We start from the raw sequence: 23,754 nt of genomic DNA on the forward strand, positions 1-23,754 counted from the left end.
GGATAGTTTGGAACTAAAGCATTTTAGAAGAATTTCAAAATATTTGTCTTTCATTAAGTTTCTTTAGTAAAGTTTTCACAGACAAAACATATATATATATACGTACATTTTAAAGTTGAAAAATAACTAATAATTTAGGAACCTGTATTATTTTCTTTATTTCTGTTTATATACATATAATTACATATATCAAGTTATGGTGAAAGTTGTGTTTAAAACTGCTTTAAACTGTTATCATGTCTAAATGCTTTTATTTGTAGGATATCCCCGCAAAGCGGTATATTTGATGACCCCGTCTAAAACGAATGCTATGTCAGCGTTTCTTAAGTTATTTCAAGCTAGAATGAGGGGTTTTGGAATCGAGATTGAAGAAAAGGAGCCAAGTGATGCTAAGAACCTTGATCCTAGTTTGTTGCTGATAATAGTTTGTAATGTCAGAACGCGCATTGAATCTGACATCAAGCGATGCTATGATGACAACTTACGTATGTAATATTAATTGGTGTTTTTTTTTGTTTTTTTTTTAATTTCATAATAGTTTTAGATCGGGACATTTGATCCAATATATATTCAATTGACGAGATTGTGTAGCATTATATTTATCGATTAATGTTACTAATAAAAACAGTAGAATTTTTACATTTACCTAATTTGTGAATTGGTCCAAAATATATTGTCTGAACTAATATTAGTAATAAAATGAAATAAAATATGTTGATAATTTTAAAATACATGATCGGAAACAATATATCTAAAATAGCAGATAATATACTGTGATCTAAAACAAATTATTATCATAAAAGCTCATACTGAATCACTTACTACTCTATCCATAATTTATTTTTAGGAAAATTCTTATAACAGTTTCCAAACGATACATTTGTTGTGTCTGTTCATTTGTTATTCAATTGTTGAATGTTACCATTGAAGGCAACTGCACTTTGACATACGTACACCGTGACAGACATACTGTTACTTATGTTTTGACTTTTAAGACAAGTAAAATATATTCTCTGACTCTTACAGAAGCCGCTCAAAACAGAACAATTTTGATAGCACTGCATGTCATTACAAAAGGAAAAGAGCCAAAGCTGTTAACGGAGCAGAAACTAGCAGCGGACAGTTTATTTCAGGACAGTTCATTGATTAAGATTATCGACATTGCTTTTAATACTGAAGATGAAATGTATGAATGTACAATGAACAACATTGCAGAAAACTATTTTCGTAATCTTCAGGCAAATTTAACACCAACCGAAAACGTAATAGAATGAACCTGTAAAATAGAGATTTTTTCTCTCTTTTTACCTGTTTTTCTTGTATTTAATTTTGTTCTGTACTTTCATTATAATTATTCTTATAATTCGTAATAATTGCAGAAAATGGCAAAGAGGTTAATCAGATGGACGCGTTTTCTTTGTAGTCACTTCTGTGTTGTGCCTTTTTCCTCGTTTCTGCTCCCCCCCCAACAAAAAAAGAATTAATGAGACAGTACATGAATCGTAAAAACACTATAGATTAAAGTGACTTTTGATAAACGCGTATTGATAAGTGTGTTTGATGGGAGAACTGACGTGGTATTTTTAGGTTTTGTGTATTTAGCAAATGAACATTCAATCAAACAGTCAGATGCGATTGACTGATATTTTTCACATTAGAGTAGGATAGTCTTTGTAGTTTCGTTTGATTGTTTGGTCACTGTGATTTAGGTCAATGACACATATACCGCCTTTGGCTGAGAGATTTAGTTAGTTATACATACCAAACACACGTTGCTGATATTGTTTATCTTTGTACTTTATATTTTTAACTCATCATTTGTGACAATAAAGTTTTAGCTCTAAAGAAAAATTGTTAGTGTTTATTGTTATATAAACTTGAACTTTAATTGGCAAATACTTTACAGTCGGGAACATAAGTGCGTACCAAACAATTAGTTATTGTTTTGATCGTTGTACTATATATTACTAATTATTTAATCCTTGTGTGATAACAAAGAATCGTTTTATCCGTATAAAAATAAAAATAGGGTCATCGATGTGTACCTTTCGATGTTGACAACTGAAATGTGATGAAATAATTTGTAAATTAGTTTGAATAAGTAAACATGTTTCCACTTGCCCATACTGCACAACGACTAGAAATAGTATTTTAGCGGACTGTTTGGGGTAACACGTCGTCTGCTATAATAAATTGTCGGAATTTAGAACAAATAAAAGAAATGTTGTCTACTTTGCTTATTTAAACATACCATTCACGCGTTTGGCGCAAACCAGAGATGAGATGGCGTTTAATTAAAATAAATCAAATAGTTAACTGCCGTGGAGGCCCTAATATTATCTCGTTAACAATGGCGGACAAATAGGCTAAAACTGTCGTCTGTAAAAGTTGGCTAGAAAATTTGAAAAGGGGTCCGCGCAAATAAAGTCAAGTTTCATGTTTGATTTCAAGCCATGTTTCAAATAGTGAGTAAAAAAAAATTCAATTGAAGTTTTGATAATCATCGTATAATTACATTTGCGGGATTAGTTCAAATATCACCATTTTTTGTCAGATGATCGAATATATTACTGTCAGTAGTGATTAATTTGAGCATGTAACATTCCAAAATGTGCTGGTTCTGGCGTTTATTATTATAAAAAAAATCCATTTTTATTTATTTACCTAGACCGCATTGCTTATTTCGTCTTGTTTTACGGTGCATCAGTATATTTTAAGATATATGGTACCGGAACAAGATCGATGTATTTTTCCTTACCTCGAGTATTACAATTTGAGGCAACACTAGGAACAAAACACCTCATTAACTGAAGCTAAGACATGCATATGCTTAAGTAATCCGGACACAGTTTGTCGCCTCGTACGATTCCAATGGGATCAACGGTGGTTGCACTTCTGTTGCCTCAAACCTTAAATGCACCACCCCAGCCATAAGGAGTTACAAATTAAATTGAACTCGAAATTGGAGGATTAAAAATATAAAAACAAAACATAAACGATTATTATATTTGGATACAATAATTATTTATACTTTCTAGTGTAATTTCTATTATTTTTTAAATTATGAATATCAATTTGGAATTTTAGTAGCGACTCTGTACGTGTAGTTTGAAACGTATACGCTTTAAATTAACAGATGCAATACTTTCAAGAATCAGCAAACACTTTTAGACTTTTGGATATCAAATATTTAAAATTAAGTCAGATGAACAAGGAAATTAGGTATACTATGAATGAGGTTTATTAATGCGCGCCATGCTAGATACAATGGAACCATATTGGCACATTATTCATTAGAATCTTATAAATGTTTACATCTTCAGAAAGGGCAAATATGACTCTACGTATGTTAAAGTGTTTGGTTTTATGTCTGTTATCTGACGAAAGTAGTGCTATGTGTGCAATGATTTGTCACTATTGTAGTAAAATGATAAAAAAGTGACATTTTGACTTCATATGAAAAACAAAATCACTTTAAAAGTACTTATGCCAAATGCAGCTGAGGAAAAAAATGATTGATATACTAAGCCAATGATGAGCTTTAAGGACATCATAAAAATATATCATCAATATAAAGTTCTGTAAGAAATATACATCCAAGTATTTCTCAGGCATAATATACATATAGTACTCAAATTATGTAGGTGGACATTATTGGTATGCGTTTTTCATGTAAAAGGAATAATAACTTATAATAATATTCTTTAGTCTCGTAAAATCTAATGAGCAATATAATACCGAAAATAAGAAAATTTTCAATCTCCTTCAGCACGTGTAATATGCGTTATTCGTTATCTTACTATTGTAGGTACCATGTTCAGAAAAACGGCGAAAGATTTTCTTTGATTTGACCCAAACAGTAAAATTCCTTCAAAATGCGTCTTCATATCTGCCAAAATCATTTTGTGGTGCTTACATTGAAAATAAACATCATGTTGTGGCTAAACGCTACATTCAGTGAAATATTGCTTACGAGAAATGTTAGATGTTGGCAGATACTAGTATCGCGATCAGTTTAAACTAAGGATTTAAATCATTACAATAGCGATGTATTGTCTATGAGTCATTATTCAGAAGAAATGGGCATCAATGATCAAAATGTTCAACTGCATAACATTGTACCACTTACTCACGGTTAGCAATAATTATTACCTGATACCTTATATAAATGCAATTTGGTATGTTTTACTGTTTTCTGAAATTTTAAAAACTTTCACGTTTGCGAACGTTTGACCGGTCAATAGTTTCGACTGTTACCCTCTCATGCTCTGACGTTGTAAAGGAATTCCCCTTGAAGCGTCTATCGATCTTTATCACATGAAGCCGGATGTGAGGTTTAAATGATGTTTCATTATTTGCATATTTGCAACACTATTTCCTTCTGCAAGAACTGTTGAAACAGTAATTGATTAGCTAATAAAACAGTTATCTCATATGTGATTCGGGAACAGTCAAACAGTGTCAACGATAGTGTTTTTTATCAGTTGCCCTCGGCCTACGGCTTTGCGCAACAGTTCAAAACACCATCCCCTTCACCTCAGACCAATAGTTTGACTGAAATAACTGAGTAATATTCGCCTGAAGCATGCCCACGAAATTTCAAGTTCTTTGTGATTGATAGTATTGTCATGAGATGACGACTTAATTAAGCTAAGAAATGGTAATGTGATAAGTAGCGATACTAATTTTGTTATCATAAACCAATAAATTTATGAGTTTAGTTTATCTTTATCCAAATTATTGAAGCATGAGCAAATGAGTTGCTCCTAGCAAAAATGTAAGTGTTTATAAGTATGTTGCTGGAGTGTTTACAGAACGTTTACAGGTGGATATTTTTGGTAAATAGTGCTGATTAAGTTACCGATTATTATTTTCACTAAGTGCTGAGCACTCGGACTCAAGATTTCAATTTTTTGAGTTGTGCCAGATACGCATATTTGGGCAGTTATAACGGATTACACATAAGTAACTCATTCTATCATACCGCAAATGCATCTCTTTTTCTTGAAATTGAATTTGGGTAATGTCTACGATTTGATTTATTTGGACGACCTTAATTTAATTTACTGGGATGACCTTCCTTTGTCGTGTTTCCTTAAGAAAGATATTGTTAATCTTTACATTCGTGGACATTTTCCAAACACTAATTTATTCAATCATCCATGTTGTTTTTTTCTAAAATTAAGAGCAACTTTAAACATATCAAATAAGGATTACATGGAACTGAATAACCTATTCACAGGTCCCATATTTTGTTCAAAAATATATATTATAATAATAATTTATTGGCAAATTACCTAAATTGCTTCATATAAAACTTTGATTTTTGACAATGTTATATAAATCTTCTTTATCATTGATTTCAGATTCTCTTATATTTACTAATTGTCCTGGTATATATTATATCAATGAAATTATGATCAAATATTGTATTATAATATCTAGCGACAACTATCATATCGTATCATATTGTTCATCAATTTTGTTTGTTTGTTTGTTTCATTTTACGCCTTTTCCCAACAGCATTTCAGTCATATAGGCGGGTAGATTCCTAACCATCGTTCCTGGAGACAAGTACAAGACTACCTTTCTCCGTGCTAAACTACCAAAGCATCTCCCGTAGAGGAACCTGGATTAAATGTCACCGACGTTAACCCCTCGGCCACGGGAGCGGTCTCTAATGAGGTTTTGATTTACATTTTGTGCAAATCTATCTGTTTAAATCATATTTCAAGATTCTATATTTCACTATTGCACATGTTCATATGGCAAAATGTTAATGATTTAAAGGGTATCAGAGGGATTTTTTCTACGTAAATTAAACAAGCAGAATTTAAAACACAAATTTTCAGTGGTTTGAATACTGTACACAGAATACTTGGCACAATCAAAACTATTGTATCAGATACAATACAAACATAATTCAAACTGCATTTTTGAAGTTAAAAATGAAGGTTTTTTATTACTTGATAGGTGTTGGTCCATTTTTTTTAATTTTGTTTTAAATTCCATGAACAACCCGTATTAAATAATAAAAATATATTTCAGATAGTCTATACAACAGATGTATTCTTGTTTTGTTCACGTTACGAGAGAGGATAAACTTTGAAAAATTCAAGACTATCCTCGTGTAGCAAGATAAACAGGAAAGTGTATTTAAGAAATATCAGAAAGGTAGTAGATACATATTTCGAAGAAATTAATATATATCCGTGTGATTTGAATTAGAAAGCAATTGGAGACGCTTTCCAGTTTTGTTGAAACTGTCGTCCCTCTAACCAGAAGGCAAATCAAGCCCAAAATCAAATGTTTCTTCCTCTGATCGGTAGTTGTTCCTGCATTCCCTGAAAGATAATCTCAAAGACTCTATAGCTATTGTCCCTTACTTTGGAAAATGCATATGAACCAAAGTTGAACAATTTGAGAATAGACACGGATATTTGCAATGAAGACAAAAGTGGTCCCTAACCTTTATTCTTTATCGAAGATTGTTAATACTGCTATATTCAATAAATTACAAGATATATTTTAACTATATTCTATAACATTTGATATTAAATGCATCAAACCACAAACAAAAGTTGACAAAATAAAACGATACAATTTTTTTACTCATGATTATAGAAGCAGGATGATCATTCCCACAACTTACAAAATCTGGTATTTCTAGAAGCAAGACATGCACTTATCATCATGTTTCAGGTTAATATAATCATATATAAATATATGGTGTGATGTAATCCTTTCCTTTTTTACAACAGAAATTAATAAATTATTAGTAATTATAAAATCATTATGATCATAATTATCACTTTTATAGATATAATCATTTTTATTGTGTTAATTTACGAATGTTCGAAACTATGATAAGGAAAATAGTTTAAAGAAGAACTGATAAATCTACTTACCAACCGTGGTCACGTTACAGAACTAGCGATGTAAATAAGATAACAAACCTCAGCTAAAAGTTGTTTCAATTCTGTATATCTTTCAAATATATTTCAAACAGCAAATTTTGTGTCAACATTTTATTTTGTCGGAATGCTCAAAATTATCTTTATTCCAGGAATACCGTATCCCCCCCCCCGAAAAGTTTATTAAATGACCCGTCTAACGCGAATACACAGTAAGCTGTACACCTCCAAATTAGCTACAATATTTCAAGACAATCAATTTGTTGTAAGATATTAAAAAAAGAAAAGAAAATGATTCAGGGTTTGAATACAAATTTAAACGTTCTGAGACATAAATTACATACTGTATACTGCGAATTCACTTATATTCGTGGGCATGATTTTCGTGGTTTTATCAAAACGGACATTTTCGTGGGTTCTTAAATTCGTGGATTTTCATTTTTTTGTTAAAAAAGAAATTAATAATCTAAAGAAAAAATATTCTCACTAAATCGCCGCGTATTTTTACTAACCGCATGTACAAATTGACGTATCACACAGCGCTTGTCAATAATCTAATCCTTGCCTCTGTGCATAACATAAAGATAGCAGTTACCGCCGATAATTAACTGCAATTAACACATTTTTGTGACATGATTTGCAGCTCTAGTGTACACACTGCCCCTGTGATTCGCCGATGTAAACATTGCATAATTTATACGACCCCTGACACGTTTTAACAAGCGAGTTTAAAAAGTTTACACCATGAATTTGTCTTACCATATTTGACAGTTACTGCACGCAACATCACATCGACTGTGTAAATTTACATGCATATATATTAATTAATATGAGTAAATAACACGGGGTTGTGCGGATCTAGACGTCGACAGCGTGTTTGATGTTTATGGAATAGCAGTCGAACAAATACAGATTAAAATTCATTTAAACTTGATCTTTTAAAGACGACAATTCATGCGCTTAGCGATTGTTTTTTTTTTATTGTAAAGTGTACTTAACTTACGACATTAATATCAAAGATTTCTTTGATTCTATAAGCAATTAATAAGAGCAAGCTGGCAATTTTCATTAGCGCTATTATAGCACTGGTTTCCCGTATTTACTCGATTATGTAAAGTATTCTGGGTAACACAATCGAGTAGCCTACAACAATCGAGCAGTCTCTTGATGTGTATATACGACAGACATTTGTGACAGCAAATTAAGGACATATAATCGTCTTTTCTTTCCAAGTTTCTTATATATTGCAAACCTAAACTATTTATAGATTTAATCTTTCACTTACTTGATTATCTGTTTACCATCATAACACAGTAATCGGTCGGAAAAAGCGTTGATGCATGTAAAGAATAGAGACATGGTTAGAAGTAATTCTAGGGATAAAATTTCGTTGGATCTTAAATTCGTGGATTGACCTACCCATGACCTACCCACGAAAACCACGAAAACTCGTGCCCCACGAATAATAATGATTTTACAGTAGTATGTATCACTATATCTTTACTGCGTGACTCGCGAAGAAAAGGATATTGTTGCATGTTTAAAAACTCTTTGGTAGTTTTTGTATATTGTAAGTGCCGTTACTTAATTTAATCATTTCACAACAATGACTTGTACTTCTTTTAATCAAGAACTAAAAGCATGAATCTCGAGGCATGCTGCGATAATTGACAATAATATGTATGCATAACAGTCAGTCTCTGAGTTTTATAGCATGATATTTATTGTTTGGCATTATTTTAATACTAACAGTTTTATCTATAACTTTGGTCATTAATGTTAATTGTAATTAATGTCAATATAAGATGGAACGATTCTGAAAAATGACATTTTCTTACAAATATTACATGCATGAACTTTGAAGAAAGAACTTAGAATTTATTCACATGAATGTGACATTTATATCAGTTAAATTCCAACATACTAGTAGTATTGTCTAATACGTGATAGACATAAAACGTAGTAGAATGAAAATAATTTTTAGTGGATATTTTAATTTAAAAGGTACAAAGCGAAATATTTAAAAACAAATCTAAAAAAACTGACACGGATGATTATTGAATTAAAAATAGAAAATTAAAAGTAAATAAAGCAACATATCTTTTGCAAACAATACTGATATAATTTGTAAGAAATACTTTTGAGTTTTTAAGCGAATGGCCCATGCCTTTTATCATTCATAAACTGATATAAAACGCTAATAATTGTTTCGTCATCTCGATGAAAGTAAAGTGTGACATCCCATTTCAACAGCCAGTAATAAACCTTACAATTATACAAACTAATTTTTCCTTTTCTTTGTTTTTTTCTTTTTTGAACTCCCTTTTCCCTGTTTGGTTTTGTCCCTACCAATAACATCAGTTCTCAGAATACATGCAGCATAACAACATAAGATATAAGAGTTTCCTTTGTAAAAAATATTCCAATTAAGTTGTTTTAGAAGAATAGGCAACTGTTTTAATAAAACACTACACCAGATAGATTAACGATTATAAAATGATTATTTCATAGGAAAATAAATGTGTTATTGATATTAACTTAAGTTTAAATATTGAAAGTATTATTATTGTTGTTCCTATTGTTGCAGTTGTTGCTGTTGTTGTTCTTATGTGTCTCTCCCCGTTTTTGTTCTCCATGTAGTACATCAATTTATACCATTCAACTCTGTTTAGCACTTGGAAAACCAACCTGTTTATGAATGTTTTTGGACCTAAAGTACCTAAAATATCAATTATTTGAAACATTTGTTTTAACCTATTTATTGACGTAAATGAGACATCAACATTTTTATTGAATAAATATGGATGAATCGTATGATAAAAATGGTGCTTCAAAAATCGGAATTAACACTTACGACTAATTGTGAAAATATAACTACCGTATTTGTAAACATAGCCGTGCTTCATGGATATAGAAAAGATGGTTATCGTTAATTTGTATTGCTCTAAACTATGAAATTGTTATTGCTGAGGTACTTTTGTTTCTAAAATAATTTAAATATCAATTCTTTAAAATAAATGAATTGAAAACTGTATAATTTATGTTTTCCTTGAAATGGAATATAATTACATATGAGAAATTAAATGTACTGTTATGCACTAGTCGCTAACAATCTGTAAAGTTAAATAGTTTCAAATAAAAAAAAGATGATGGATTTTTGAGTATTGGAAGACAAAACTTATCTTTAAGATATTAGTGAGTGTTCAAGATGGAAAGTCAATATTTCAAAAAAGAATGTCCAAACCTATTACTCATTCTTTATTGAGTTAAAGCGTGCGCTATTGTATCTCGAAATTTTTCTCAGAAGAGTGCATCAAATTAAGTCAAGTACATGTATTTGACTAAAGATATAACTATTAACTGAAATCGACATATTATAATTCTATATGTCCTAGTCCTTTTAAGGATAGCTATATATCTGATACTGACGTTCAACACGTCTCTAAAAAGACGAAAACACATGCTTTAAAAAAACGAGACTTAAAAAAAATTCACTGAGAAAAATGTAATTTTAACATGACTTTAAGCGATCAGTACGTAAAGCTCTGTGTGAAGAAACATTTGACAAATGGATGGAAATGTATGTTGGTTTGCTAACTATCCAGGACTTTTTTTTCAAATTCTAACAAGAGCCGTCAGTGATCACATGTGTTGCCTCATGATGGCCAATTTCATGTTGGGACAAGTTTTGTGACAGACAGACAGACAGACAGACAGACAGACGGACAGTGCACAACTTAACCTGGTACTGATCATTCCTGTAAAATTTTGATGAAATTTCACCAGTTGTTTATGAGGAGTAGTCCGGAAATCCAACGAAATTTCATTGTAGCGAGGATAGGACGTATGTCAGGTGGTCAATAAGAATACAACGGAACACTAGAATGTTTTATTTATGTGTTTTTTTTATGTGCCTATTTTCAATTACTGGAACTTCACAATAAGCTTCATAAAAAAGACATGTCTTCCCTCGCCTACCGCCTCAATATTTCGACTTTAAATGAACCAGTGGCTTGATGATATATGCACCATACATATTACACATGTTCATTTATATATCATCTTAAGACAAATTGCAGTAATTATTAAAAATTAATGTAAAATTCGCAAAAAAACACTCAACTTTCGGTTTTGCAGCGGCACGGGTTACCTCTATGCTTTAGATTTTTTTGTATCACGGGACACCTTTCGCTCAATTTAACACATGGGTACCTTCTAAGCACCACATTTGTTTATACTTTTAATTGCGTTAATCTGTTATGATATAAATACAATGATTGCTTAAGACTACTATTTCATTTAGTTATGTGTGACCTAGAGTCCCTGGCTTTTTTAGTTCATAGATCTGAAAATGTTATTTCAAATGTTCGAATGCCAGCTTTTTTGCTCACCTGAGCAACGTGTACTCTATGTGAGCTTTTTTGTCAACCTGTATTTGTTGATTGTTGACAAGTGACGTCAAATATTTATTAGAATATATTTAACATTTCGTTGACATAACAACCAACATGAACTTATTATCTGCCAAAATTGTTAACTAGTGCCATGTCCCAGGGCTTTTGATGATTTTATTTGAAAGTTGAAAACGTTGATTTTAGTGACTGTGTAATGTATAGATAACTACCAAAGAAATCTGAGAAAGACCGGTATTATGCCGCTTGAAGGAAACAAATTTATATTGTCATGCATAAAATCAAATGAATGAATTATTTGTCAAATAATTTGTTTATAAATATTGTGGTTGTTCCGACCTTATTTCTTCAATTATTGTCAGTTTAATGTACGTTGTATAGAGTATGTACTTAACAATTTAGTAAATATATATTAATATGAACAGTGTCAAAGAAACTAAACTTAACATCATGCATTATCTCGCCAAGTAATATGAACATTATTAAAAAACGCATAGCATCTTTTCTCTTTTACGCTAAGTTATAACACGACCTCCATTTGATATAAGATTCGGCAGCTGAATCGTGTTGAAATGATAAATTGAGAGTTGTACCTTTCCGATGTACCCTTCTGCATATATAGCTGTAGCGATCAATGCACAGTTGGGAATGTGTTATTTCGTTAATCAAGATACATATTTGGGTAAGGAGCAATAACCATATGCGTAAGGACAAGCAAATCAATGTAGTTGTTTCATGTATCGTTGTCCTCCAAAGAAGTGTTATGAGTCTCGTCCCATGAGTTAAATATTGGCCTGACCTACGTGTCACCAAAGCAACATACTAGTTACCAAGTGTTTAAAATGTTTCAAATAAATTTTGTTACATGTACAGTAACTAATAAATACAATGAAATTTAATAGTTTTTATATATAATACGTTTTGAATGATTCAAGAAAGTGGTTTCATAATGTACTGGTGCTCTTCCTGAGCACTCATGTTTGTCAAATAGTACCTCATTGAAATTTCACTAATGACGTTTAAATTGCCGGTGGTCTGATCAGATGTTCGTTTTTACCTGAAGTAATGCAATGCAGGCAGGAGTACAAGTCTGTTTCATCCAAAAGACCTGGGACCTGGAAATTTGCAATTTGACTTTCACTTTGTAGGTGGAACCTAACCCCATCCCTCCCCCCCAAAAAAACAAAAAAAAAACTATTAATAAAAAAATAAAAAATGAAAAACAAAATAATGCCCCCTTTCTAGTCATTGATTCATACTATTTGTAGTTTTGTTATTATTATAATAGAAACTTGCCATAAATAGATACATTGAAATGCTCATTTATGGAATCAAAAAATGAAAAAATATTACCTACCAACTAATTATAACCAATCAATAGATTAAATTTAGATCCCTTGACCATGGAACTAGTTACCCCATTATGACTAATCAATATGTGAAAATGAAGACTTTGTGATACAAACTTATCAAGGTAATGAGCGGAACGAACCATTTTTTACGTTAAAGACTAGTTTGACCTAAATCTAGTTTCCCAAAGATCAATAGGGGTCATCTTCTAGTTATGACAAATCAATATGTGAAATATGAAGATTTCTTTACAAAAATAAATGGTGTTAAGATAATAAGAATTTAGGCAAAAACCATTATGGCATTTAAGTGCCCGTGAAACAGACGTTTGAACCAGTGATCCTGAAGTCAATAAGGGTCATCTATTACATATGACCAATCAATTTGTGGAAATCATAGTCTAGGTCATTATGAACTTGACAATAAAACCTTTTAACCTCGCAACCAAAAGGGACATTTAAAAGCCTGGATCAACCTTGCCACCAAATGTAACGATTATATGTCAAATGGTTATAATATTTGAACTTAGATTTTGAGTGAGAAGTCGTTCTTAATCCAAATTATCCTTTTTTCTGACATATTTCTTTTAGACGGCTATATCATTACTTTCTTTTATGATAAACATTAGTAAAAAATAAAGGGATATTCAGGCAAAATAATGACAAAACTATCAAAATGATCTTATGTACTCAATTCACACTAAGATGACATTTCTTTAAGTTCCAGCATGATTTTCTGTATAAATTCTTCTTATTTTGGGTTTGAAGCGTAAATATATTTATTTAATTGAACATCATTTAGACGCCATTATAATCACCGAATAGTTTTAAAACAAGTCATGTCACTTGAATAAGCCCTTGAAATAACAATAACATATATTGTGGATAGGATTGAAACAAGTCTAAGTCATTCATTTGACATGTTCTTTAACGTTTCTAGAGTTCACCGTAACAACTTTTGTGAAATTCTAGTGCTCAAACCGGGTCAAGTTTAGAAACTGTCTAATGTATTCATTTTGGGGCATTTACAGAATAATGAATAAAAAATCCAAAACTAATAAATGAACATTTTGTCTGTGTCTCCCTTTAAAGGGCCTGGCCTCCAGCTCTTCAATCAAAATATATTTCTTTACAATTTTTGTATGCCACCGTGTGACCATCATGTACTATCACACCTATCGCGGTAGCTCAGTCAACAGGTGATTAGTTAAATTCATATACAGTACTGATATACAGTCGCTTAATGATTAAGACTAAGGGAGAATAGAAATTACTATTTATATTGTGATGATATGTAGGCGGAAACTTTCAGGCTATGAATATCACCAAAACCCTTTAAAACCTCTAAAAATATTAATTGGTTTTTAACAATTAATATTTCGTAATTAAGAAATATTATTCAATAATTAGGAATTAATATTTCACTATAACTAATAATATTTCGTTGTTTTGTTTCGAATTAATATTTCGTAATAACGAAATAATATTTCGCAAAACCGAATAAATATTTCGTAATTACTAATAAATATTAATTGATTAATTATTATTTTGTGACTACAAATACATATTTTGAAATTACAAACTAATATTTTGTAAAATTGAAATAAGTCTCGGGAAAATGTCACCTTAGAGGCTCTGTATTCAAGCTTCATTTGACATACTTAAAACTGTGTGAAATGGACAAAACGGAAGTTCAATATCTAAAATACACTCAAGTACAATATAAACCATCACTTGGTTCCAGTATTAATAGATGAAATGAGATTAAGAACAAAAATTGTTTTTCAAAAATTCCATTGTAAATTATGCCAAAAAATAGTGAAACCGTAACAATGGATAATTTAAGAATAAAAGGGGAGGACCAGGGAAAATGTTCTTTGAAAAGTTCGAATATATTGATCCCTACGAAAGTATTTAATATTTTAGTATACCTTGCTCATAATTGCAAAAGATATTTAGCTACTAAAGAAAATTGAGGGGAGAAAAGTAACGGTAAAGACCTACTGCTTAACACAGTATTGTTACTGTCATTGTATTCTTTACTAGCTTTTCTTCAATTTACGAAAATTAATTGGGTCTGTACATGGTGGATAATGAAAAGTACAACAACCCTTATGCCACTCGATTCACTAACACCAGTTGTATTTTTGCAGTTGAACTAACAACAGAAAAATAACTCTGTTTATAGATTTAATTATTTACATAAATGTATTATTACTAACAAAATTGCTTAAGCTAAAACTCCGAATAAAACTACGTTTATTTGAGTTTGTTATAATCATATTATATAAGTTTCATACCGAAATCTGGTTATATATACATACAAGTTGCTATAACACATTTCATCTCGTTAGCGTTACCTAAAATACCTTAAGATCAAAATATAATTGTCGACGATTATACAATAACAGTTATCTTACGTATTATTTGAACAATATCTGCTTAATTGCATAATTTACTATGATTCTAATATTTTTATTACCATTTAATAGTATTAAGTGAAAATAAAACACACAAAAAGGACAAAGAGGCCAGAAACTAATACAAAAGCATAACTTGATTACAAAAACTAAATTAGTGAATGAGCATATAGTTATATCAAAAATTGTTAAATAAATACCCCAGAAATTTCTAAGTATAAATATAAATATTTATCACTTATGTTTTTTTAATCTTTGGACTTGTTTTCCATGTCATTGGAAACATCTATAATAAGTTCATGTAGCCTTGCATAATTAGAAGGGAACTAATTCATATCTAAAAGCATGGCAAACGCATTTAATCACCAAAACAAGGATCTAAGAATCTATAAGTAATAATTTAAAATGTATTCATTTTTTAGACCATGCGCGAAAATAATACACTAATGCAAAAAGAAGATATAACAAGCCTATGAACACTAATGCGATTTTGTTGACCTGAAACAGATAAATATATAGTAAGCAATAATTAAATTAAAAGTAACGTATGGTAAATTCAACTGAAATGCTATGTTTGAGACTTTGAAATACGCGGACAGTTTTTTCCTTTTTGACATTTTCTTCACTTTGAAAAGTAAAACATTCAATTTTTAATAACAGTAGAAACGGGCATATTCGGAGAATGCTTATGATTTTGGAACAGAAAAAAGTACTTTATATACAGCAATTTAGGAAGAAAACACACACATAGCATACATACATGTTTCCTGCAACAACATTCTTTTTGTTTATCATCCATATCGACTTTTTCCTGCAATAAATTGTAACAAGAACGTTCTCTCTCTTCTGTGAAAACAGAACAAAAAACAATTTTATTGTCCGATTACTACATGAGATATCAGCAAGACACTGTGTAAAAAGATATATCTAATAAATTGAAGGGACTTGCTTAATTTGACTTTTGCAGACCTGCAATTTTCATTTAAAAATTTAAACTGTGTCCAAAACAGAACTACAAAACGACATCAGAAAGAAACTTAGTAGGTAGAAAATCCCATTGCGTAGAAGTACAGTGCATAATAATCCTACATATTCTATAAGAAAGATCAACAGAAAACTGTGAAGGCAGATATATTTAAATAAGTAGAAGTGCAGTGCAATACAATTTATAACTGTTTGCCTTATCATTTTTGAGTAACTGCCCATTTCACTGGTAGTTGACCAAAATGTAACTCCAACATTATGAACACAATATTTATATGAAACTTTATCGATGGACTAATCTGAAAGGGTGTTAAGAAGTGTAGTGCTTAAAGCCAAAAACTTTTATTTCAAAATATTTGAGTAACAGCTCTTTGTAATTGTTTAATGTCATATTTAGTATGTACACCGTAGTGAGTGTATGGTTCCGGGTCAATGTTAGTCCAGACTGATAAGAAAGAAAGAAAGTTTCCAACAATTTTGCCCATGCAACCTTTATTTATTGATAAATGTTCTTCATATTATGTTGAGATAACTCAGAATTTCCTTTTCGGGTGTATATAGATTGTACTGGAGTTCTGGTCACTGGAACCCAACATTGTTTAACAACTGTGTATTAAATGCATCGACAAATGTGCAATTTTCAGGAGCAACCATCGTCTTCAACGATATTGTTATTTATGAATTATAATTATATTTATTCAGTTTTCAATATTTATTTAGCTGATGCTGAAAGTTGGGATATTTAGAAGATAAGATGAAGGAATAGAAAAAAAAGATAATGTTTCTAAATGTGGCCGTATGATGGCCTCAAGCCTTCTCCTCATACAAGCAGTAAGAAGTATAATGCGAATTTTGCCATTCTTTGTGCAGAGCTTGTTCCAGTTGATGCTTGCAGACTGCAGATGGTTTGTGCGATTGACCAAATGAGCCGTGTCATGACAAAACCAACAAAATGAGTTTGCGACCAGCATGGATCCAGACCAGCCTGCGCATCCGCGCAGTCTGATCAGGATCCAAGCTGTTCGCTTACCAAGTCTATTACAAGAAGAGAAACTGATAGCGAACAGCATGGATCTGATCAGACTGCACGGATGCGCAGGCTGGTCTGGATCAATGCTGGTAGCAAACCCATTATGTTGGTTTTGTCATGACACGGCTCAAATATTATTTTGTGACCATGCCAAAATTGAAGCAAAATGCGGGTGTGGGGAGAATGATTGAGGTGATTAGCATGAATCTGGAGGCGTGCTGCTTTAAATTGTTTGCTTGGTACCTTTTAGCATTTTAATGAATACACAATCTAGATGTTTACATCAAATATGAAATATATCCCAGAGTATTGTTTCTGTTTTAAATTGAGGAATTATAACAGTATGAAGATAATGATAGTGTTTAAATGACTTCTTCACAAAAAAAAGGGGACGTTAAAAGAAAAGTATTTAACTATACTCTTGACAATAAGATACATGGGGTATATTGAAGGAGAAACATGACAAGGAAGCGTACATCTGCAAATAATGATACAGTTGAAATGGTGAAACAGTATAAAGAGTAATTTCCTAAAATGGAATCTCATTATACAAGAAACAAGAGGGCCATGATGGCCCTGAGGTCGCTCACCTGTATATAGGTCCCCCCACCCCCGGGCCAATTTTTACCCAAGTGCTTTTATTTGTTTATTTAAACAGACTTGGTAGACACCCATAAGAAGATGTTTCATGCTTAACATCTAAGTTCTAGCTCATTGGGTTTTTTAAAAGAAGATTTTTAAAGTTTTTACTATACACATATAGTTAAAAACAATGACACCCAATTGGCAGGGCCAGTTTTGACCTCGGGCTTTTATTTGAACAAACTTTGTAGATATTCACTTAAAGATGTTTCATGCTTAATATCTTAACTCTAGCTATTTGGTTTTTTTCATAGAAGATTTTTAAGTTTTTGCTATACACATTTAAGGAAAATCAATGACCCCAAAGGCGGGGCCAGTTTTGACCCCAGGGCTTTTCTTTGAACATACTTGATAGACACTCATTAGAAGATGTTTTATGCTAAATATCTTAGCTCTAGCTCTTTGAGTTCTTTAAAAGAAGATTTTTTTAAGTTTTTACTATATGCATATAGGGAAAAACAATGACCCCCTGGGGCGGTGCCAATTTTAACCTTAGGGCTTTTATTTAAACAAACTTGGTAGACATTCACTAGAAGATGTTTCATGCTTAATATCTAAGCTCTAGCTCTTACGGTTCTTTTAAAGAAGATTTTTTTAGATTTTACTATATGCATATAGGGAAAATCAATGACCCCCTGGGGCGGGGCCAATTTTGACCCCAGGGCTTTTATTTGATCAAACTTGGTAGACACTCACTAGAAGATGTTTCATGCCAAATATCTAAGCTCTATCTCTTATGGTTCTTTAACAGAAGATTTTTTAAGTTTTTACTATATGCATATAGGGAAAATCAATGACCCCCGGGGTGGGGCCAATCTTGACCACAGGGATTTGATTTGAACAAACTTTGTAGACACTCACTAGAAGATGTTTCATGCTTAATATCTTAGCTCTTGCTCTTTTGGTTCTTTAAAAGAAGTTTTTTTTTAAGTTTTTACTATTTGCATCTAGGGAAAATCAATGACCCCCTGGGGCGGGGCCAATTTTGACCCCAGGGCTTTTATTTGAACAAACTTGGTAGACATTCACTAGAATATGTTTCATGCTTAATATCTAAGCTCTAGCTCTTACGGTTCTTTAAAAGAAGATTTTTTAAGTTTTTACAATATGCATATAGGGAAAATCAATGACCCCCTTGGAAGACACTTACTAGAAGATGTTTTATGCCAAATATCTAAGCTCTAGCTCTTAGGGTTGTTTAAAAGAAGATATTTAAAGATTTTTCTTTCGGTTGCCATGTCAACCAGAATTCTGCATGGAATTAAATTCTTTGAACAATCTTTAAAGGTGACCACCAAAGGAACATTCCTGTGAAGTTTCGATGAAATTGGCTAAAGTTTACGGACGGACGACGGACGGACGGACGACGCCGGACGAAAAGCGATCACAAAAGCTCACCCTGTCACTTTGTGACAGGTGAGCTAAAAACTGAAAGAAACAATACACATCCCATGATTATAACTTAAACATTTAAAAAATGTGAAACTGTAAACTATTGAATGTGAAAAGAAGGAAATAAAACCTGTTAAGCAACATACATACATACAAAAATATCTTTTGTGAAAATTACAAAGAATCATTTTCCAAACCCCAAAACGACCAATGTTCAATATGTACACTGTAAAATTGAAAAAGGCAGTAGGCACACAAGATGGCATGATCATTAAATATATATTGAACATCAAAAACAGAAGGAACATTCACAAGAAGAAAAGGTTAAAAAGAAAGTTGGAGCAAAAGGTGATCACACATGCGTTTAAAATGCATGTTTTGATCTCAATGCCGTTGTAACAACCCCTTGCTCATTAGTGAGTGAGTTTTACTATTCAAGAAAACTCTTTTGCTACACAACTTGACACTATATTCCTTATGAGACGAAAATGTTGTATGTCATTTATGGGATAAAACCAACTGCAAGGAGAGGCATGTGAAATAGCTTCCTGCTTAATGTAACCTGTAATGTTGTCTTTGGTTGGTATTCGCCTAACTGTTGTGTCGTCGTTTGTTTGCCTAACTGTGGTAATGTTTTGTATAGTCTGTTTCGTATAAGAGTTCACTGTAAGTTGAAAGGTTGTATGAATGTGTTCACTAATATTTCACGTGCATGACCCTAAAATCCCCGCGAAACATTTTCTTGTTTAATATTTTTTATATAAAATATTTCCCTTCGCCAGTTCCACATTATACGAGTAACTGATAACTTACTTTACAGTAGAGTTGTTGATAGTAGTAGTTACTTATTAGTAAACTTGAACATTATTTATGGAAAGTTCTTGTATGCTGATCCTGTTAAGAATTAAATATTTCTAATGTCATATTTATTCTTTTCAATTGATGAATTGGATAAAATGTGTAATTTTATTGTTTTGTAAATCATTTATTTGTAATTACTTTGTACTTTGTTTGTAGGCTCGTGTTTGTATGTCCAACAATAAAATGAGGATATAGAAGCAAGTCTTCAATCATTTATCCCCGGTTGCATTAATAAAAAAATCCTTTTTCACTTGCCAGAGTGGAAACGTCAAATAAGTCATATATTTTCCAGATAATTGCGGAGGACAAAACAGAGATTGATTCGTAGCTGCATCTCTTGTTTTATATTATCACAAGTTTTAAATATTAGATTGATCATCACAAATTTCTGGTATTGCGTCACTCACAGATGGAGTGACAATTTGACTCTTGAAAGGGCAAAGAAAATAATTCCTGTATAATTATGTATCATTCAGTTGTGTTATATCACTGGCCAGAAAATAACAGCCATACATTGCTGTGCCAACGAAATAAAACCATATTTTTGATTTCAAATACTTCATTAAAAATAGTGTCCGAGACTCAAAACATCTATTGAAGGACAAATAGTGAACTGGCTACAAGTGAAATGTATACAGGTACCGAAGGAAAACTCAAAGTGAGTATTTGACAATTACAGCTTCAATGCTGAAGATTTTATGGAAATAGATGTTCCGAATACAGAATCTAGACAGAAAGAAAGTATGTGTAAGTGGGCAAAAGGTGAACGAGATATAAAGTTATGATACCAAACCGCCAGTTTCAATTCAAAAGGAAAATGACTTTGTTACTTTGTGTGCAAAGAAAATTATCCAAAAAGAGTTCCATAACTATCATGCCACTTAACCAACATACAGGAAAGAAAAGGGTTATGTCACGATGGAATCAGAAGAGAATGATTCTGATTTTGACTAACAATGTTAGAGAATTTGAAATAGGCATTAAGGTTAATCACAGACTTTCAAAACATGCATTGTGATAGTTATATCAGACATTTACTGAAAACACAATAATGTCAACAATTATTATTTGCATCATTGTATAATAAAACTGTTATTAAATGACGCCTTTTGTTAACATTGTTGGGACAAAAAGGTGCCAGCTGCCATCTGGTACCTTTTTGTGATATATTCGACAGCAAATTAATGTTAAAAATCATGCAATGCGAAAAGGGGCCAAGCGATCATATGGTACCTTCTTGCATTTGTCGGTCAAAATATTTATAAGTGCAAAAAGGAATCATTTCCTTTAATTGATCAATTATCACTAATTTGTTATAAATAAGCTTTCCAACTTTTTGAGCATGTACATTTAAATATTATCTAAATATATTTAAAGTTGCTTTGCCAAGTTGTAAAAACCTGATTTGATATGAAACTTCAAATCTTTAAACGCAATTTTTCGAAAACATGAAAAGATCACTTGGTACCTTTTTGCTTTAAAGGCGATATGTTCTACCAGAAATTTTGATACAACTGTGTTTTGTGAGAAATTTGTTATCGACATTTATATGTATAATGCAAAAGTAACAATATTTCTGCAGGATTATATTGACCGTGTTGATGATGTGCCACGTTGAATTATTGCAGACTGTTCGCAAGATAGCAACACATAATAAAGCTTTTATCAACGTTACGTCTTACCGCAATATTTTGACGTCAACGTCACATGTGTTGTTATTGTTTATGTATAACTATTTAATTTTGTACGCAATGAGAGTCAATACAGATGGAACCTACACAACGCCTCTGTATTGTTACATCCAATTGCACGCAGAAAACATAGTGTTTTGAATATACTTGATTTCACACTGGAGATGATAAGACCTTTAAAGACATCCCGTAATTATGATTCGCGCAAAATTTTAGAATAATATTATAGAAAAACAAGCAATGATCATAGTATTGCAAGCATTTTCTAAGTTCCCTACCGGTTAAAACCCCAACAACATTCTGAAGGGCCATTGGCCATTCAATAATGTTTCAATTTTTCTCTATTTTATGTAAATTTGTTCGAAAAGTTCTTTAAAGTGATTACAGGTAACCGTTTTTTATGAACAGACAGACAGGCGGACTGAAGGACACTCTAAAGTTAATATTTGATACATCCCTGTTCCCAAAATATAACATTTTTAAAAGCAATATTCTTAAAGAGGAGATAACTCTTCAATTAAAGATGCATCTTTCATAAAAATGTTCAGCTCGTTTTGACTAATCACAAATATTGTTATATTTGCCATGTTTTAAGCCTATTTGTTGCCAAAGCAACTAATGTTTTTTTTCAAAATAGGAAGAAAGGACATTCATTTTTTCCTGACTGCCATCTACCCATATGTCAAGTTTCATAAAAATATTTCCAGTACTTTTTGAGTTATTACTGGATTCAGTTAATGTGTAAAATTTGCCATATTTTCAGTCTATGTGTTGCCATAGCAACCGGACTTTTGCAACATAGGATGAAAAAAATGTGCATAATGTCCAGACTGCCATCTACCCATATTTCAAGTTTCATAAAAAATATTTCCAGTACTTTTTGCGTTATCACTGGATCCGATTTATGTCTAAAATTTGCCATATTTTCAGCCTAGTTGTTGCCATAGCAACCAGAATTTTCAACATTGGAAGAAAAAAAAGACGTTCATAATCTCCATACTGCCATCTATCCATATATCAAGTTTCATAAAAATAGTTTTAGTACTTTTCAAGTTATCGCGGGATCCAGTTTTGTCGACGGACGAACGGACTGACAGACAGACGGACGGAGGGTAAACCTAACGTCCCCTCCGGTAAACCGATAGGGGACTAATAAAAGATTAGAACACACAACAACAATTATATCGGAAAAGTCTCATTCCAGGCGGAAAACTTTAACAACAGAAATTTAATATTGAAATAAAAATCAAATTAGGCTATTTTTCAAATACTCATGTCTTGAATTTTTAAAGACGATAATATATTGTGTTTATAATGTACAAATTAAAATGTATTATATGCTCCCATTTGTTAATAGTAAAAAACAGCCAGCTAAGCACTAGTTTAATTCTGAGGATTAGTTCGATTTGTCTAGCACTATGACTGTCCTGTATATCGTGAAATCCTATAAAATTTCATTTAAATAAAATAGAATAATTTTTATGTGTTAAAGAAGATTTTCATAAATGTAAAAACCATTCCAACTGTCAGAATAAGTCGAATAATTATTGTCGCTAAATCCGACCGTATCACTCAGTGTTTGTTACATCCTTATATGTAAATAATAAAATATGTAAGAAACCATGAACTTTTATTTAGTATTATATTCTTCTTTTTGTGCGCATGCGTAAAAGGTAAGCACGACCTTTATAAAGGATGAGGCCCGTCAACGTGTTACATTAAAAAAACTGTTATTTTATTTTTCAGTTGAATAATGAGTTAAATACTTGAAATGGAAACGATAGAAGGCAGTGTATGGTTATTGAATAAAAAGTTTTCTAACCAATGTATCTGTGATTAACCTCTTGATGTTTTTTTGGACTTCAGATAGGCTTAAACTTAAATGTGTTTAATGACAGTAGTGCTTTTGAAGGATCACTTTGGTTCCAGATATTTATACAAAACAACAGCAGGCGTCAAGTGCCGTGTTGTAGCCGAAAGTTACTGTACGCAGTGTTGAGCTTTATTTTTCTGGTCTTTCGGGATTATTGAGTTTAGCCACTTTGTAAGTGTTGAGAAA

The 23,754-nt window shown here is 31.7% G+C and overlaps 1 protein-coding gene and 1 long non-coding RNA gene across 2 annotated transcripts; one reads left to right on the plus strand and one right to left on the minus strand.

The window, feature by feature from the left end:
- Positions 1-264: 264 nt before the first annotated feature.
- LOC132723579 (uncharacterized) lies at positions 265-1,435 on the plus strand. The gene is made up of 2 exons (XM_060708327.1): positions 265-485; positions 1,027-1,435. The coding sequence occupies exons 1-2, from the start codon at positions 287-289 to the stop codon at positions 1,272-1,274; spliced, it is 447 nt and encodes a 148-aa protein (XP_060564310.1). The 5' UTR covers positions 265-286; the 3' UTR covers positions 1,275-1,435.
- Positions 1,436-14,852: 13,417 nt separating this feature from the next.
- On the minus strand, positions 14,853-16,498 carry LOC132723577 (uncharacterized). Its single transcript, XR_009624766.1, has 2 exons — positions 15,856-16,498; positions 14,853-15,593 (listed from the first exon to the last, which is right to left on the minus strand). It is a non-coding gene; the product is annotated as an uncharacterized LOC132723577 (long non-coding RNA).
- Between the last annotated feature and the right edge of the window lie 7,256 nt (positions 16,499-23,754).

The sequence above is a fragment of the Ruditapes philippinarum genome, unplaced genomic scaffold (genome assembly GCF_026571515.1).
Source record: "Ruditapes philippinarum isolate M1 unplaced genomic scaffold, ASM2657151v2 ctg12434_1_1_1_1, whole genome shotgun sequence".
Taxonomy (NCBI): domain Eukaryota; kingdom Metazoa; phylum Mollusca; class Bivalvia; order Venerida; family Veneridae; genus Ruditapes; species Ruditapes philippinarum.